The sequence below is a fragment of the Ranitomeya imitator genome, chromosome 4 (assembly GCF_032444005.1).
Source record: "Ranitomeya imitator isolate aRanImi1 chromosome 4, aRanImi1.pri, whole genome shotgun sequence".
Lineage (NCBI taxonomy): Eukaryota > Metazoa > Chordata > Amphibia > Anura > Dendrobatidae > Ranitomeya > Ranitomeya imitator.
The window spans coordinates 426,688,279-426,707,867 of record NC_091285.1 but is presented as its reverse complement, the minus strand read 5'-3'; the positions used below and the strand labels follow the sequence as shown (position 1 = coordinate 426,707,867).

Sequence of the window (19,589 nt, the reverse complement as noted above, 5' to 3'; positions counted from 1 at the left end):
ATCAGCCCATCACATAGTCTCGATGACTGGAACCGACCGGCTGCAGGGAGAATAAACTTAATTTTCTACCAGTTGTCGCTGCTTTAGTATGCTGGCTATACAAGATTTAAAGACTTTTTACCAGTAGTTTCCCTCCAAATTTGTAGGTAAATAACTTTTCTGGACATGACAGGTTCCCGTTAAGAAGGAATGTAATGAGAAAGTTCCGTTGTTTCAATATTAATTATTGTAGAGTAAAGGACTTCCTATAGTACCCAGAGGTATCTGGTTTCCATGTACGGTACTTCTGATGACATTCTCAGCAAAATGAAAGAATCCGTATATGATGTATAATTGTGTAGATCCAAATCCTGATATCCGTTATGGCAGGTTATATATCTCACTACAGTGCTCTACAATTATTAGTTATTATTGGATTTTATACCACCACCAGATTGCAACTGCAAGGAAGCTGACAGTGCACCTGCGGCCGCCTGCGAGCTGTGAACTGGAGATTTCCTTGCGTGGTGTCAAGCTCATTCTGAGAGGAAACGACAGACCTGAGGTAAGACAAGAAAGAAACTGCAAGTGTTAGTCTTTAAAGATGACATAAAGAATATATAGAATGACATCAACTTGTGAACAGTCATATTTACTGTGTGTGTGTGAGTTGGCATAGACTGGCGCATGGCGCACCCAAGATGCATCAAATCTATTAAAAGGCATGTGCGAAGGCAGAATCCCACCGTGCCTATTAGCTGTAGCCATCTTCTCTTTCTTTCGTACATTGAACATGGTGAAAACTGAATTCCTTATCTTCCCTCTCCACTACCCCAAAATATCCCACGAGTCTTCACAATAACTGTTGATGACTTCAAAATTTTCCATTCTCCCAAGTCTGATGCTTTGGGGTAACTTTTGACTCCACCTTTTTCTTCAGATCATATATTCAAGACCTTCCTGTTACCAGCTACTCAACGTGGGGAACGTTTATTAAAATAATGTTTTCATGTGATTACATTACACTAATTATTAATATCAGGAAAAATTATCTTCTGCTCCAGATCCTCCTTTTCATACTCCTAACGATACCTGTAAAATGTTGTACAGTGGAGAAAATAAGTACCGTATATACTCGAGTATAAGCCGGCCCGAGTATAAGCCGACCCCCCTAATTTTGCCACAAAAAACTGGGAAAACTTATTGACTCGAGTATAAGCCTAGGGTGGGAAATGCAGCAGCTACTGGTAAATTTCAAAAATAAAAATAGATGCTCCAATACCGTTCATTATTGCCCCATAGATGCTCCATATACAACTGTGCTATATACAATGCTCTGCACCGTTCATTATGGCCCCATAGATGCTCCACATAAAGCTGTGCCATATGGAATGCTCTGCACCGTTCATTATGGCCCCATAGATGCTCCATAGAAAGCTGTGCCATATATATATTGCTCTGCACCGTTGATTATGGCCCCATAGATGCTCCTTATAAAGCTGTGCCATATATGCTCTGCACCGTTCATTATGGCCCCATAGATGCTCCTTATAAAGCGGTGCCATATAGAATGCTCTGCACCGTTGATTATGGCCCCATAGATGCTCCTTATAAAGATGTGCCATATATATTGCTCTGCACCTTTGATTATGGCCCCAGAGATGCTCCTTATAAAGCTGTGCCCCATATATATTGCTCTGCACCTTTGATTATGGCCCCATAGATGCTCCTTATAAAGCTGTGCCCCATATATATTGCTCTGCACCTTTGATTATGGCCCCATAGATGCTCCTTATCAAGCTGTGCCCCATATATATATATATATGCTCTGCACCTTTGATTATGGCCCCATAGATGCTCCTTATAAAGCTGTGCCCCATACATATATATGCTCTGCACCGTTGATTATGGCCCCATAGATGCTCCTTATCAAGCTGTGTATTGCTCTGCACCTTTGATTATGGCCCCATAGATGCTCCTTATAAAGCTGTGCCCCATATATATTGCTCTGCACCTTTGATTATGGCCCCATAGATGCTCCTTATAAAGCTGTGCCCCATATATACGTTATATATATATATATATATATATATATATATATAAATATATATATATATATATATATATATATATATATGCTCTGCACCGTTGATTATGGCCCCATAGATGCTCCTTATAAAGCTGTGCCCCATATACGGTATATTGCTCTGCACCTTTGATTATGGCCCCATAGATGCTCCTTATCAAGCTGTGCCATATACATTGCTGCTGGTGCTGCAATAAAAAAAAAAAAATCACATACTCACCTCTCTTGCTCAGGACGCCGGCGCTTTCAATATTTACCTGCTCCTCGTGCGGCTCCGTCTCCAGCACTGACGCTCAGCAGAGGGCGCGCACTGACTATGTCACAGCGCCCTCTGACCTGAGCGTCACTGCCAGAGGACGCTGGAGATGGAGCCGCACCGGAGCGAGGAACAGGTAAATATCGCGCAGCGCTGGGCTCCCCGTATACTTACCTGCTCCTGGCGCGGTCCCTGCAGTCCCTGGCTTCCCCGGCGCTGCAGCTTCTTCCTGTAATTGAGCTGTCACAGTTACCGATCATTTACAGCAATGAATATGCGGCTCCTCCCCTATGGGAGGTGGAGCCGCCTATTAATTTCTGTAATGAGCGGTGCCATGTGACCACTCAGTACAGGAAGAATCTGCAGCGCCGGAGAAGCAGGGACTGCAGGGACCGCGCCAGGAGCAGGTAAGTATAACTACACAGCCCCCGCTCCCCCTCCCCTGCCGACCCCCGGGTATGACTCGAGTATAAGCCGAGAGGGGGACTTTCAGCCCAAAAAAATGGGCTGAAAATCTCGGCTTATACTCGAGTATATACGGTATTTGATACTCTGCCAATTTTTCAAGTTTTCCCACTTATGGAGAGGTCTGTAATTTTTATCGTAGGTACACTTCAACTGTGAGAGACAAAATCTAAAAATAAAAAGCAGTAAATCACATTGTATGATTTTTACATAATTAATTTGCATTTTGTTGCATGAAATAAGTATTTGATACAATAGAAAAGCAGAACTTAATATTTGGTACAGAATCCTTTGTTTGCAATTACAGAGGTCAGATGTTTCCTGTAGTTCTTGACCAAGTTTGCGCACACTGCAGCAGGGATTTTGGCCCTCTCCTCCATATAGATCTTTTCCAGTTTTTTCATGTTTCAGAGCTGTCACTGGGCAACATTCAGTTTTATCTCTATCCAAAGATTTTCTATTAGGTTCAGGTCTGGAGACTGGCTTGGACACTCCAGGACCTTGAAATGCTTCTTACCGAGTCACTCCTTAGTTGCCCTGGCTGTGTGTTTCAGTCATTGTCATACTGGAAGACTCAGCCATGACCCATCTTCTAAGGTAAGGGCGGCTGTTGGCCAAAATCTCGTGATACTTGAACCCATCCATCTTCCCTTCAATTGGGTGCAGTCGTCCTGTCCCCTTTGCCGAAAAACACCACCAAAGTATGATGTTTCCCCCACCATGCTTCACGGTTGAGGCGATATTCTTTAGGTTTTACTCATCCTTCTTCTTCCACCAAACACGGCGAGTGCAGTTGATACCAAAAAGTTCTCTTTTGGTCTCATCTGACCACATGACCTTCTCCCATGCCTACTCTGGAAGATTGTCAGTCATCTTGTATTTCTTCCATTTTCTAATAATTATGCCAACAATTGTTGCCTTCTCACCAAGCTGCTTGCCTATTGTTCTGTAGCGTTTCATATGCTTGTACAAGTCTACAATTTTGTCCCTGGTGTCCGTAGACAGCTCTTTGGTCTTGAACATCGTGGAGAGGTTGGAGTGTGATTGAGTGTGCGGACAGGAGTCTTTTATTCAGGTAATGAGCTCAAACAGGTGCAGTTAATACAGGTAATGAGTACAGAGTAGAGGGCTTCTTAAAGTAAAACTAACAGGTCTGCGAGAGCTAGAATTCTTGCTGGTTGCTAGGTGATCTCATTTCATGCAATATATGTATCAAATACTTATTTTCACCACTATATATGCTCCTATGCACTGCTATGTTATCTGTCCATGTTGAAGATTTGTAATGTCCTCTGAGCCCAGTATCATCATCAGGCAGTCTACATATTATAATAAAATGTTAGAGGTAATTTGGACGGTTTACAATTTTCGGTGTGGACATACAGCAGGTTACTGTAATTGCACTGCTCTTCCGCACCATAGAGACCCGTTATAAATACATGTATACTGCATATCATAACTTTTCTTTGCAGCGGAAAGTACAGCAGACTACTGCGCTTTGCAACACAGTAATATGGAGTTGTACGCAAGAATGGATAACATCCTATTCACACTAGTTCTCTTTGCCTTTTCCATCATTGTTTTGCAGGATGAACGTTGCAGTCACTTTTTCCAAATGAAAAATATTTCCTTCTGTGGTTGTCATCCACGCAACAGCTGGTAAGAAGTGGTCTGATACCTGTCCGGTGGCAGTGGACAGAATATCTAAATGGGCATCAGAGCTTACAGTCCACTTTCTACATCACGTACACAGGCAAATGAAAGTGGATCAGTATGAGTTCAGGAAGTTTCTCATTCACTAAACTTTCATTAAACCTTGTACTAGAGACAGCTAGCTATATACTAGCTTGTACGTTCAGGTGACTGTTGGAGATTTGATGCCACGACAGCCTCATATTACAGGGACCATTAGAGCAGTGTTAAAGTTCCTAAAACAGAAAACATGTGGCGCTATCTAAGCGTAGTAAGATATAACCAGTTGAGAAGGTATCTATAGGAAATTGCTCACCTGATGCGGTTGTGCAAACAAAGGCACAACTCCCACTTGAATTATGAATATATTTGCAAGAGACTGCTGCCGACCTGGTGAGGAGGGATTGGACCCTGAAGCAGGAGTATCCCACGAAGTAGATGCCAGACAGGAGGAACAGGGAATGGCGCTGTCTTTGCCACCAGGAGAAATCAAAGTGCAGAAATGTCAGGTTGATTGTAGGTAAAATTTTATTCAAACTGATAAAAAAATAAATAAAAACTATATACACAATACATTTCGGGTCAAACTTATTTTCTCCATACACGTGAAGAAGGCTGCAAACAGCCGAAATGCGTTGTGTATATACTTTTTATGTGTTTTTTTTATCAGTTTTAATAAAATATTACCTACAACACCCTGAAATTTTTGCACCTTGATTTCTCTTTTTGGCAAAGACCGCGCCATTCCCTTGTCCTCCTGACTGGCAAGGACCATTAGAGATTATTCTTATTCTAAGTTCTTATGCAACTTTAAAGAGGTTTTCACACCATTGACTATCATGACCATAATATAAACATTTGCCTTTTACATGTTATTTCAAAAAATTGTGTCATGACATTTACTAACATAGTATGGTGCCTCATGGTGTTCAATATGTATTGCAGTGTGTGCTATTGCCTAATAAGCTAAGTAACCTCATCGGTCCACAGTACTTGTTTCCAAAATGCATCAGGCTTGTTTAGATATTCTTTTGCATACTTTTGATGCTGAATGTTATGGTGTGGACGCAGGAGAGGTTTTCTTCTGATGACTTTTCCATGAAGGCCATATTTGTGCAGTGTCTCTGAACAGTAGAACAATGTAGCGTTAACTCCAGAGTCTGCTAAATATTTCTGAAGGTCTCATGCAGTCAAGCAGGGATTCTGATTTGCCTCTCTAGCAATCCTATGAGCAGCTCTCAATGAAATTTTGCTTGGTCGTCCAGACTTTATTTTGACTATCACTGTTCCTGTTAACTGCCATCTTTTAATTACATTTCAAACTGAGAAAAGGACAATTTGAAAATGCTTTGCTATCTTTTTATAGCCTTCTCCTTTTGTGTGGGCCTCCACTATTTTCATTTAAATCCTATACAGGCAAAGCACCCCCAGAAAATATACAGTCCAGTGACCAGTATACAGGGATGAAAGGATTAGTGCAGTAGGTTCAGTGCAAAGACCGTAGAAATCATATAAAGAGCGAAGAAAAGCATCAGAGAACCAAATTATAAAATGTAAACCTTTATTCAAAAACAACATAAAACCATATATGGCTGAGGAGGAAGTAATGACAGTAAATGGCCAGTATATGGAACCGCAACCAAAAACAGGCAACAAGCAGGCAGTAATAAACTAATTGCACTTCGCCGAAACGCGCATTGGGGCAGTATCACCGCAACCCTAATACCAGTCATTTATTACACATCTCCTTTGTTTTGCTCTTTGATTTCTCAACATTGTTTACAACTTTGTTTTGACCCTACCTCTATTAGAATATTTCCGCTTTATATTGTTTTACTTCATTCAGGAACATTTGGTTGCACACGCTCTTATAACTCCTTGAGCATTATACAATCTGTTTATTATTGCCTGCTTGTTGCATGTTTTTGGTTGCAGTTGCATATTCTGGCCAGTTACTGTCATTACCTTCCTCTTCAGCTATATGTGGTTTTTATGTTGTTTTGGAATAAAGGTTTACTTTTTATAATTTGGTTGTCTGGTGCTTTTCTTTGCTCATTATATGATTTCTATTTTCATTTTCAGAGTGCTGGGCTTAGAAGAACCCATGCTTGCTGCTTTTTGGCACAAGGTTAGAGGAGGTTGGGTTTTTATAAAGCTGGGAAATTTGTATCACCTGACCTTTCCTAACAATTATAGTGAACAATCCATACCCCTAATAAGCTAATTAAGGTCTGAAATCTTGGTCACAGTTAACTGAGCACACAAATCTCCAAGGGTGCCCAAACTTTTGCATCAGCCCATTTTCCTTTCTGTAATTTTTAAAATGTAAAAAATGATAATATATGTATTTTTTTTGGCCTAAATTACAAAGGAAATGTGTCATCTTTAACGTTAGCTCTTTTAGAGATAATTTCATCTTTACTTGCTTAACTGTTTACAATAACAGTAATTTTGACCAGGGGTGCCCAAACTCTTACATACCACTGAATGTGATTTTCCTAACTTTGTATATTTCACTTGTCCTTTTAGTTATTTCGGCTTCATTACGAAACACCCCGTTTTGAATCGATTTGCTTGCCATGTCTTCGTTTCCCAAGACTCAATGCGACGTGTGGCTGAGTGTGTGGGGTGAGTTTTATTTTCTAGATTCTTATACAAGACCAGAGAGGTGGAGTCAGAAATCAAAATTCCTACTCATCCTCCTCTATTTTTCCAAACTCTGACTCCTTCATAAACGGCCAATAATTAGCAATAATTACAAATGCTATTCACATACATTTTTATATAAGAACCTCAAAGAAGCATCAAAATTCCTGGTATAAGGCACATGAGAACACAAGGGAGGTGATAACTACCGTATTTTTGGACTATAAAATGCACAGGACCATAAGACATACCCCAAATTTTCAGAAGGAAAATAGGGAAAAATCAATGGGTCAAATGGTGGTCCGTCTTACAGTCTGAATTCAGCTTTCCGGGTAGAGAAGATTTGGGATTGGCAGCGCTAGTGGAGCGAGGTCACAGGAGGTGTTTGGTAGTCCGGCAATGATCTGACTCCCATCCAAGGCAAATGCGGCACGTTCGGAGGTGCTCTTTGGTGCAGGGAATCTGCCGACATTTTATGAAAGCCCATAGCCCCCACACTTCCATTACTGCAATGCGGTGGCCTCTGGGAAAATGTCCGCCAGAGGCGGTGCATGCGCAGATTGAGATCTCTGCACAGAAATCTCGTCTCCCAAGATCTTGGGATGAGATCTCATTGCTGAGATCTTAATGTGCACATGCGCCGCCTCTGGAGGCCCTCACATTGCAGAAATAGAAGTGCGGGGGCTCCAGGCTTTCAGAATATGTTGGCTGAGTCCCAGCAGAACCGAGCACTGCCGAACATGCCACATCACCGTGGGATGCTCGAATTACCGAATACCCCCTCTTCCCAGGCCAGGGCCTGCAGAATCACCCGACTCTTGCTGCCGCCACATTCCTGGTAATTACATTTGGACTATAAGATGCACCCCCATTTTTCCCCCAAATTTGGGGGGGTGCATCTTATAGTCCGAAAAATTCAGTAATTTGCAATCAGAATCAAGAGGCAGTCAGCACCCATACTGCTAAGAAACCAATACCAGGCTCTCACGCAGAAGAAAGACAAAGAAATACATCAAGATAAGACTTTGCCCACAAAGAACAACCTTGGACGTCCTCAGTCTTCCTGGATGGAGAAAGAAAAATGTTGTGAAGATGAAACGGAGAGTTGTGGTCATGGGGGATTCCCTGTTGAGAGGAACAGAGGCTGCAATGTGCAGACCGGATATAACCTCAAGAGAAATGTGCTGTCTTTCAGGTGCAAAAATTAAAGATTTGTCTGACAGGATATCATAACCCTTCAGACCTACAGATGACTATCCATTCCTACTAGTACATGTGGGGACAAATGACACCGCAAGAAATTACCTGGAAACCATCTGCAGTGACTTTGAAAACTTAGGTAAGAAAGTGAAAGAACTGGGAGCGCAGGTGGTCTTCTCTTCCATCCTTCCAGTGTATGGCCATGGAACAAGGAGATGGAATAAGATTCTGCAGGTGAACAACTGTCTACGTCGATGGTGCTGTCAGCAAGGATTTGGATTTCTGTATCACGGAGTGAATTACCTATACGATGGACTAAATGCTAGCGATAGGGTGCACCTTACGAAAACAGGAAAACATGTATTTGGAAGTTGCCTTACTACACTCATCAGGAGAGCTTTAAACTAGAACAATGTGGGAAGGGAAGCAAAAGGCCAGAAAAAGCCATACACCTGACAAATACTATTCTGGTCACAGAAGGTGCAAAAAGTGTCAGAGAACCTCCAAAAGCAGATGAGTGGAAGCATGTGACCAAAAGAAGCAAGAAGACCATGGAGAAATCACCAACCACACAACTGAAGAACCGATATCAAATCTTTGTAGAGGATGAAGATGGCACACCTAAGAATGAAGCAATACCAGCAAGCAAAAAAGAAAAGGGCACACAGCAACAAGTGACAGCAAAAAGTACAGCCAAGAAGCAACGAAGAGTGGTGGTGGTGGGAGACTCACTACTGAGAGGCACCGAAGCAGCCATCTGCAGACCGGACATAACTGCAAGAGAAGTATGCTGCCTTCCAGGTGCGATGATCAAGGATGTGACCGATAGGATACCAAAGCTCTTCAGCTCCAAGGACGTCCACCCATTTTTTCTGATACATGTTGGCACCAATGACACGGCAAGGAAGGACCTACCGACAATCTGCAAGGACTTTGAAGAGTTGGGGAAGAAAGTAAAGGAACTGGATGCACAGGTAGTTTTTTCTTCTATCCTTCCAGTAGACGGGCATGGCACCAGGAGATGGAACAGGATCCTTGATGCAAACAACTGGCTAAGACGATGGTGCAGACAACAAGGATTTGGATTCCTGGACCACGGTGTGAATTACTGGTATGATGGACTCCTCGCCAGAGACGGACTACACCTCAACAAACCTGGGAAACACACATTCGCCAGAAGACTCGCTACACTCATCAGGAGGGCGTTAAACTAGAAGAAGAGGGGACGGGAAGAAAAACATTAGACTCGAACAAAGACGACCCAGGAAAACATACTCAGAAGGGAGGTAAGAACATTTCTAAAACAATCCACAGTGAGGAGATTGGAACAAAACAAAATCCTCTAAACTGCATGCTCGCAAACGCCAGAAGCCTGACAAACAAGATGGAAGAACTAGAAGCAGAAATATCTACAGGTAACTTTGACATAGTGGGAATAACCGAGACATGGTTAGATGAAAGCTATGACTGGGCAGTTAACTTACAGGGTTACAGTCTGTTTAGAAAGGATCGTAAAAATCGGAGAGGAGGAGGGGTTTGTCTCTATGTAAAGTCTTGTCTAAAGTCCACTTTAAGGGAGGATATTAGCGAAGGGAATGAGGATGTCGAGTCCATATGGGTTGAAATTCATGGAGGGAAAAATGGTAACAAAATTCTCATTGGGGTCTGTTACAAACCCCCAAATATAACAGAAAGCATTGAAAGTCTACTTCTAAAGCAGATAGATGAAGCTGCAACCCATAATGAGGTCCTGGTTATGGGGGACTTTAACTACCCGGATATTAACTGGGAAACAGAAACCTGTGAAACCCATAAAGGCAACAGGTTTCTGCTAATAACCAAGAAAAATTATCTTTCACAATTGGTGCAGAATCCAACCAGAGGAGCAGCACTTTTAGACCTAATACTATCTAATAGACCTGACAGAATAACAAATCTGCAGGTGGTTGGGCATTTAGGAAATAGCGACCACAATATTGTGCAGTTTCACCTGTCTTTCACTAGGGGGACTTGTCAGGGAGTCACAAAAACATTGAACTTTAGGAAGGCAAAGTTTGACCAGCTTAGAGATGCCCTTAATCTGGTAGACTGGGACAATATCCTCAGAAATGAGAATACAGATAATAAATGGGAAATGTTTAAGAACATCCTAAATAGGCAGTGTAAGCGGTTTATACCTTGTGGGAATAAAAGGACTAGAAATAGGAAAAACCCAATGTGGCTAAACAAAGAAGTAAGACAGGCAATTAACAGTAAAAAGAAAGCATTTGCACTACTAAAGCAGGATGGCACCATTGAAGCTCTAAAAAACTATAGGGAGAAAAATACTTTATCTAAAAAACTAATTAAAGCTGCCAAAAAGGAAACAGAGAAGCACATTGCTAAGGAGAGTAAAACTAATCCCAAACTGTTCTTCAACTATATCAATAGTAAAAGAATAAAAACTGAAAATGTAGGCCCCTTAAAAAATAGTGAGGAAAGAATGGTTGTAGATGACGAGGAAAAAGCTAACATATTAAACACCTTCTTCTCCACGGTATTCACGGTGGAAAATGAAATGCTAGGTGAAATCCCAAGAAACAATGAAAACCCTATATTAAGGGTCACCAATCTAACCCAAGAAGAGGTGCGAAACCGGCTAAATAAGATTAAAATAGATAAATCTCCGGGTCCGGATGGCATACACCCACGAGTACTAAGAGAACTAAGTAATGTAATAGATAAACCATTATTTCTTATTTTTAGTGACTCTATAGCGACAGGGTCTGTTCCGCAGGACTGGCGCATAGCAAATGTGGTGCCAATATTCAAAAAGGGCTCTAAAAGTGAACCTGGAAATTATAGGCCAGTAAGTCTAACCTCTATTGTTGGTAAAATATTTGAAGGGTTTCTGAGGGATGTTATTCTGGATTATCTCAATGAGAATAACTGTTTAACTCCATATCAGCATGGGTTTATGAGAAATCGCTCCTGTCAAACCAATCTAATCAGTTTTTATGAAGAGGTAAGCTATAGACTGGACCACGGTGAGTCATTGGACGTGGTATATCTCGATTTTTCCAAAGCGTTTGATACTGTGCCGCACAAGAGGTTGGTACACAAAATGAGAATGCTTGGTCTGGGGGAAAATGTGTGTAAATGGGTTAGTAACTGGCTTAGTGATAGAAAGCAGAGGGTGGTTATAAATGGTATAGTCTCTAACTGGGTCGCTGTGACCAGTGGGGTACCGCAGGGGTCAGTATTGGGACCTGTTCTCTTCAACATATTCATTAATGATCTGGTAGAAGGTTTACACAGTAAAATATCGATATTTGCAGATGATACAAAACTATGTAAAGCAGTTAATACAAGAGAAGATAGTATTCTGCTACAGATGGATCTGGATAAGTTGGAAACTTGGGCTGAAAGGTGGCAGATGAGGTTTAACAATGATAAATGTAAGGTTATACACATGGGAAGAGGGAATCAATATCACCATTACACACTGAACGGGAAACCACTGGGTAAATCTGACAGGGAGAAGGACTTGGGGATCCTAGTTAATGATAAACTTACCTGGAGCAGCCAGTGCCAGGCAGCAGCTGCCAAGGCAAACAGGATCATGGGGTGCATTAAAAGAGGTCTGGATACACATGATGAGAGCATTATACTGCCTCTGTACAAATCCCTAGTTAGACCGCACATGGAGTACTGTGTCCAGTTTTGGGCACCGGTGCTCAGGAAGGATATAATGGAACTAGAGAGAGTACAAAGGAGGGCAACAAAATTAATAAAGGGGATGGGAGAACTACAATACCCAGATAGATTAGCGAAATTAGGATTATTTAGTCTAGAAAAAAGACGACTGAGGGGCGATCTAATAACCATGTATAAGTATATAAGGGGACAATACAAATATCTCGCTGAGGATCTGTTTATACCAAGGAAGGTGACGGGCACAAGGGGGCATTCTTTGCGTCTGGAGGAGAGAAGGTTTTTCCACCAACATAGAAGAGGATTCTTTACTGTTAGGGCAGTGAGAATCTGGAATTGCTTGCCTGAGGAGGTGGTGATGGCAAACTCAGTCGAGGGGTTCAAGAGAGGCCTGGATGTCTTCCTGGAGCAGAACAATATTGTATCATACAATTATTAGGTTCTGTAGAAGGACGTAGATCTGGGGATTTATTATGATGGAATATAGGCTGAACTGGATGGACAAATGTCTTTTTTCGGCCTTACTAACTATGTTACTATGTTACTATGTTACTATTGAGAACTCTGCTATTAGAAGTGGAAGGGAAGAACAAAGACAAAAAAATCTAAATAATAAAAATATTGGAGAAAGAGAAACCAATCAAAAACTAAAATGTTTCTATACGAATACACAAAGCATGGGCAACAAACAAGGAGAATTGGAACTACTAACGCAGGAAAAGAAATATGATGTCATTGGAATCACTGAAACTTGGTGGGAAGATACACATGATTGGAATACAAGGCTAGAAGGATACAACTTATTTGCAAGAAACATACTTGATAAACGAGGAGGAGGTGTTGCATTGTATGTTAGAAAAGCATATATCTGCACAGAGATTGGAGCTTCGGAGACTGGAAGTTCTGTGGAAACTGGGTAAGAATACAAGGACAGAACAATGGAAAGGGGACACCATTGTAGGCATTTACTACAGGACGCCTGTGCAAGCTGAAGATATGGATGAACTCTTTATGCATCAAATGGCCAAGTTCTCCAAAAAATATGACATGGTTGTTATGGCAGGTTTTAGCTATCCAGACAATTGTTTGGAATCTCTCTCGCAAAACTAACAGATCAAGCAAATTCTTATCCTCTCTTGCTGACAATTTTATCTTCCAAAAGGTAGAGGAGAAAATAAGGGGATCTGCTACCTTGGATCTAATCCTTATAAACAGGGAGGAAATGGTTGAGGAGGTAAGAGTATCTGGGACCCTAGGAGGTAGCAACCATGCTATTTTAGAATTTTGGATAACTAGAGGAGGAAGACCTGTGAAGACTCAGACGTCAAGGTTAGATTTCAGAAAGGCAGATTTTAAGGGACTCCGAAAGAGAATCAGAGGGATGCAATGGCTGGATATCCTTAAGGACAAAAATGTCCAGGAAGGTTGGGAAATCTTGAAAAATTAGATTCTCAAAGCACAATCGTTAACAATTCCGAAAAGAGGGAAGAATAGGAAGCATTTAAGGAAACCAAGATAGATGAACATATAATTTAAACACATGCTAAAAAAGGAAGAAAGAAATGTTTATCAAATGGAAAGAGGGAGGCATATCTAAAGAAGAATATAATGCTGTCTGCACAAATCAGATTATCTAAAGCCGACAATGAATTAAGGCTTGCAAGAGACATCAAAAGCAATAAAAAAAGGATTTGGGGGATATGTCAAAAGTAAAAGAAAAGTCAAAGATGCTATAGGAGTTTTACAGGATGGAAATGATGAAATGGTAAGAAAGAATGTTGAGAAGGCCGAACTTTTAAATTCCTATTTTGCATTTGTTTTCTCTCAGAAAGGAAATGTAACATCAACTGATTTGCACTGTCCTATTAAGGAAATAGAAGAATCCAGGATATCTATAAACCGAAAGATAGTGAGGAAACACTTAGCTAACATAAATGAATTCAAGTCACCAGGTCCAGATGAATTACACCCCAGAGTACTGAAGGAGATAGCAGAAGAAATTTTTGAACCACTCTCCATAATCTTTGAAAATACGTGGAGAACAGGAGAAGTCCCAGAAGACCGGAGAAGATTAAATGTTATTCCTATCTTCAAAAAGGGGAAGAAGGTGGATCCAGAGAATTATAGGCCAGTGAGTCTGACATCTATACCAGGAAAAATCTTTGAACAAATTATTAAACAACATGTATGTAAGTACCTGGATGAATTAAGTGATTAAACAGAGTCAGCCTGGGTTTGTAACTACTAAGTCATGTCAGACTAACTTAATTTCCTTCTATGACAGAATCACTGACTGGGTGGATCAGGGAAATGCTGTAGATATTGTATATCTTTACTTCAGCAAAGCATTTGACAAAGTATCTCACACAATCCTTATTGAAAAAATGACTAAGTATGGAATGGACAAGGCAACTGTTAAGTGGGTTCATAACTAGCTTAGTGATCAGACCCAAAGAGTGGTCGTAAATGGCTGCACATCCAGTTGGAAGAATGTCTCAGATGGGATACCGCAGCGCTCTGTCCTGAGCCCTGTATTGTTCAACATCTTTTCCAATGATTTAGATGAAGGAATTGAGGGTAAACTGATTAAATTTGCTGATGACACAAAGCTAGGAGGGATAGCTAATACTAGAGAAGAGAGAGAGAGAATTCAAAAAGATATAAAAAAACGAGCAGTGGGCAGCAACTAACAGAATGGTTTTTAACAGGGAAAAATGCAAAGTACTACATCTGGGCAATAAAAATGAAAAAAGCATATACAGAATGGGAGGAATAGGATTAAGCAACAGCACATGTGAAAAAGACTTGGGTATAATAATAGATCACAGACTGAACATGCATCAACAGTGTGATGCAGCAGCAAAAAAGGCAAAATTATGTATTAACAGAAGCATACAGTCTAGATCACGTGAAGTCATTATTGCCCACTTACTCTGGTCAGACCTCATCTGGAAGACTGTGTCCAGTTTTGGGCACCATGTTTTAAAAAATACACTGGAGCAAGTTCAGAGAAGAGCGACTAGAATGGTGACAGATCTGCAAACCATGTCCTATGAAGAACGGTTACAGGATTTGACTGAGAGGAGACTTAATAGCTATCTACAAATATCTCAAGGGCTGTCACATTGTAGAAGGATCATCTTTATTCTCATTTGCACAAGGAAAAACTAGAAGCAACGGGATGAAACTGGGAGGAGACACAGATTATATATTAGAAAAAACTTTTTGACAGTTAGGGTGATCAATGAGTGAAACAGGCTGCCACGAAAGGTGGTGAGTTCTCCTTCAATGGAAGTCTTCAAACAGAGGCTGGACAGACATCTGTCTGGGATGATTTAGTGAATCCTGCTTTGAGAAAAGGGTTGGAGCAGATGACCCAGGAGGTCCCTTCCAACTCTACCATTCTATTCTATGATTCTAATCACCACTCGAATACCCTGGTTATCACTGTCTTTTTTCATAATTTGGGGGTTTAAATTAATAGAAAAAAATATTTTCATATTATTAACATTTATAAAGTCAAACAAAAGGTAATAAATTCAATAAACAACTGTCAAATTGGCAGAGCTACGGAGGAGCCAGGACAGGGTGTGGCAGCGCCCACTTCAACAAATTCATTTAAATTGGCGGCATTTCTTATGCCAGAAATGTTACTCTAGTCCTCAACTGGAGTAACATTTCTGGCAAGGAACATGAAGGCTTATGCTACTGATCACATTTGTTTAATTCATTAAGTGGTATGCACCTTTTAATGAATTAGTTGCGTCTTTTCTAGATTGTGAGCCCCATCGGGGACAGTGATGATGATGTGTGCAAACTGTAAAGTGCTGCGGAATATGTTAGCGCTATATAAAAATAAAGATTATTATTATTATTTCTGCAGTTCTCTCCACGGCTGTGCAGTCGGAGTCATGGAGTTGGGGTCCATTTTGGTGGAGTTGGTATAAAATGGACTGACTCCTAAAATATATAATACATTGGGTACAGTAGTACAATGCAGGATGTGCTGAATATTTTTTCATAATAATTTGGGAACGTTATGAAATATCCTATCAATGTCTGTTCTGTTCCTGATCTAAGGATCTGGGCTTCTAGTTGAGATGAATCTGTGCTATACTTTATGTACATGCTCAGTAGTGACCAGGGCTGTGGTGTCGGGAGTCAGGGACATTGAGGAGTCGGAGATTTGGCTTACCGACTCCACAGCCCCTGGTTCCCTCATCAAGACTGACATGCAAAAGTCTTGTCCTAATGAATCTGGGCCTTAATGTCATTACATTCTTAGGTATGGGGTGACAGATAGCTTGATATAAGAGCCTTTTCGTATTGTATAGCTTGATCAGTGCATAATCCCATGACTTTACCTTGTTCTCTTTTTTTTCTAGACGGGCTTTCTCGGAATTCTATCAGGAACACGTGGAATTCAGTTGTCCCACAGAAGACATTTACTTGGAGTAACTTAGGGGGTTGTAGATATTAAAATGGGAATTGGTGGGGTGGGGGAGGGGGCTCTGGGAATATAAATATATATACAAATTTCATGTCACCATCATTCAGCCAGGACACAAGAAGCAGTGCGCCTGCATGAACCCCGCCATCCCCCACCACAAATCTTTAGTAGGAGTAATATAATTTCTATCATACAGATTATACATTAACCCTTTCCTACAATCAGAGACCAGTTACTCTCCTTTAGGCCTTCTCTCTATCTCCTGAATTCAACCCCTTTCCTTCATCTGCCTTTAGAGCACCTTGAATTAATCCTGGCTCCTATTTGTAGAGCATTTTGGAGTAACCCCTTCCTTGCTTCTGACTGCAGAGCATGTTGGGTTAACTGTTATCCTGCAGAATATTCCACCTTAACGCCTCACATGGTAGACTGCAGTGCACAACACATGCAAATGATTCCAGTTAACCATGTTTCCTGCTGCACATTTTATCCTATGGATCAGCTGATGTTCTGATCTTAGTATCTGCCTAGCACGTCCCTGTAGATGATGTCTTCTTTACTGATGGCCTCTCAGTCTCTCTGGTTCTGAGCAGGCCTGTCCCTTTTATTCATATATGATCTGACAAGCCTGCAGCTCCCGTGTCAAATACTCTTCCTGCATTTCAGTGATGTACAGTTTTTGCTACGGTTTTGCCTACGACTGTAGTAGTCCTTTTGCTTCCGGTGACCTGTAGTTCTTCGTTCACTTATATTTTCTCATAGCAGTGACCTGGAGACCACCATTGTCCATCTTACATAGTACCAGTTGGTAACTTTTTAATGTGGCAGGTTAAAACTGCTTACTCCGGCAACAGAAAATGGGAGGCAGCAAAATTTAAGGCATTCGTAAAATTTATTGCTGAGACTTGTCTGAATCTGTACTTTCTATGTTGCTGGTAGATATAATAAAGGTTTTAAAGCAATGTTTTCTGTTACAGTATCTACTGAGATAATACAGTTGTGATTGACATTCTGTGTAAATGCTCTTAGGGGCGAGGTCCTAGTTGTCACATCAGCAATCACTTGGAGAGTACCATAGACGATCTGCCCTTCATTTCACAATCACCCCTAGTGTGAGATGAGCCTCTCATTACTCCTTTACCTGTCCTAGTGTTTGCAGATCATTCTCCATTCTAATATTTTGCTCTATCATATTCATGTCACACCTGCAGAAAAAGGAATTGATGGCATGAAGACACCTCAAGTATAGCATGACGTCTATGTAGACATTAGGTAGAGACTAAACCAACACTTAACATCGTGAAGTCTCCTTGGAGGATGAGAACAACATCGCAAGTCATATAAATATCATATAAACATTGTCCACGAGGATAGTGCATTGTTATGGAAGTGCTTTTATGTAAAGCATTCATATGCATCTTGTGTGTTATAGGGGACATTTCATTAGGAAAAACGAGGGTTGTATACAGGAATGAACTAAAACGATCTCAAAGTCCAAATGCAGGTTTGTCAGATCCCATTAAGAGAAAATAGTAAATAGTAGCCACCAGTGGTCACGTCATGTGGAGAAATGAAACTTGTGCTATTAAGTCCTCTGGTTGTTGGGTAGAAATCTTGAAAACCTGCTCTGTTCTATGAATAAAGAACTTCAGACTACAAAAAGGACATTTGAAGAGATAACGGCATTTTATCTTTTTCATGTCATAGCTCATATTTTTCCGTTCAGCATTAAATAAAAAAAAGGAGTTGCGTCAATTCTGTGTGTAATTTGCATTACTTACATAGTGATGTGTGTGTGGTGGCGCAGTATAATTGTTACATACTGAAGTGTGTAGTGGCGCAGTAAAATTGGTACATAGTGAAGTGTGTGATGGCGCAGTATAATTGTTACATAGCGAAGTGTGTGGTGGCGCAGTATAATTGTTACATAGCGAAGTGTGTGGTGGCGCAGTATAATTGGTACATAGCGAAGTGTGTGATGGCACAGTATAATTGTTACATAGCAAAGTGTGTGGTGGCGGAGTATAATTGTTACATAGCAAAGTGTGTGGTGGCGGAGTATAATTGTTACATAGCAAAGTGTGTGATGGCGCAGTATAATTATTACATAGCGAAGTGTGTGGTGGCGCAGTATAATTGTTACATAGCGAAGTGTGTGGTGGCGCAGTATAATTGGTACATAGCGAAGTGTGTGGTGGCACAGTATAATTGTTACATAGCAAAGTGTGTGGTGGCGGAGTATCATTGTTACATAGCAAAGTGTGTGGTGGCGGAGTATAATTGTTACATAGCGAAGTGTGTGATGGCGCAGTATATTGGTACATAGCGAAGTGTGTGGTGGCGCAGTATAATTGTTACATAGCGAAGTGTGTGGTGGCGCAGCATAATTGGTACATAGCAAAGTGTGTGGTGGCGCTGTATAATTGTTACATAGCAAAGTGTGTGGTGGCGCAGTATAATTGTTACATAGCGTAATGTATGGTGGCGCAGTATAATTGTTACATAGCGAAATGTGTGGTGGTGCAGTTTAATCGTTACATAGCGAAATGTGTGGTGGCGCAGTAGAACTGTTACATAGCGAAGTGTGTGGTGGCGCAGTATAAGGCTGCCGTCACACTAGCAGTATTTGGTCAGTATTTTACATCAGTATTTGTAAGCCAAAACCAGGAGTGGGTGATAAATGCAGAAGTGGTGCATATATTTCTATTATATGTTTCCTCTAATTGTTCCACTCCTGGTTTTGGCTTACAAATACTGATGTAAAATACTGACCAAATACTGCTAGTGTGACGGCAGCCTAATTGTTACATAGCGAAGTGTGTGGTGGCGCAGTATAATTGTTACATAGCGAAGTGTGTGGTGGCACAGTATAATTGTTAGATAGCGAAGTGTGTGGTGGCGCAGTATAATTGTTACATAGCGAAGTGTGTGTGGTGACACATGACCCTGGCAAGGTCGACTCCCCGTGACTTTCACCCCTAAACGCCTACCCCCCCTTTTCCTCCCGATGTTCTCTCCCTTCCCCCCGAATAAAACAAGCCACGACCATTAGTCTTTTTGTATAAGAATGGCCACAGTAGCCAATTTTATTAATAATTAAAGACACATAGTGGGGCCCTCGA

General features: G+C 41.0%; 1 protein-coding gene across 1 annotated transcript in view; it reads left to right on the top strand.

Annotated features, from left to right (window-relative positions):
• MAPK8IP2 (mitogen-activated protein kinase 8 interacting protein 2) overlaps positions 1 to 18,222 on the top strand; it is a 106,220-nt gene extending 87,998 nt beyond the window's left edge. The window contains exons 9-12 of the mRNA XM_069765497.1: positions 434 to 544; positions 4,375 to 4,445; positions 7,008 to 7,106; positions 16,403 to 18,222. Coding sequence (XP_069621598.1) covers positions 434 to 544; positions 4,375 to 4,445; positions 7,008 to 7,106; positions 16,403 to 16,475 — 354 coding nt within the window. The 3' untranslated portion in view covers positions 16,476 to 18,222. The remainder of the gene's footprint in view (positions 1 to 433; positions 545 to 4,374; positions 4,446 to 7,007; positions 7,107 to 16,402) is intronic.
• The last annotated feature ends 1,367 nt before the right edge of the window (positions 18,223 to 19,589 follow it).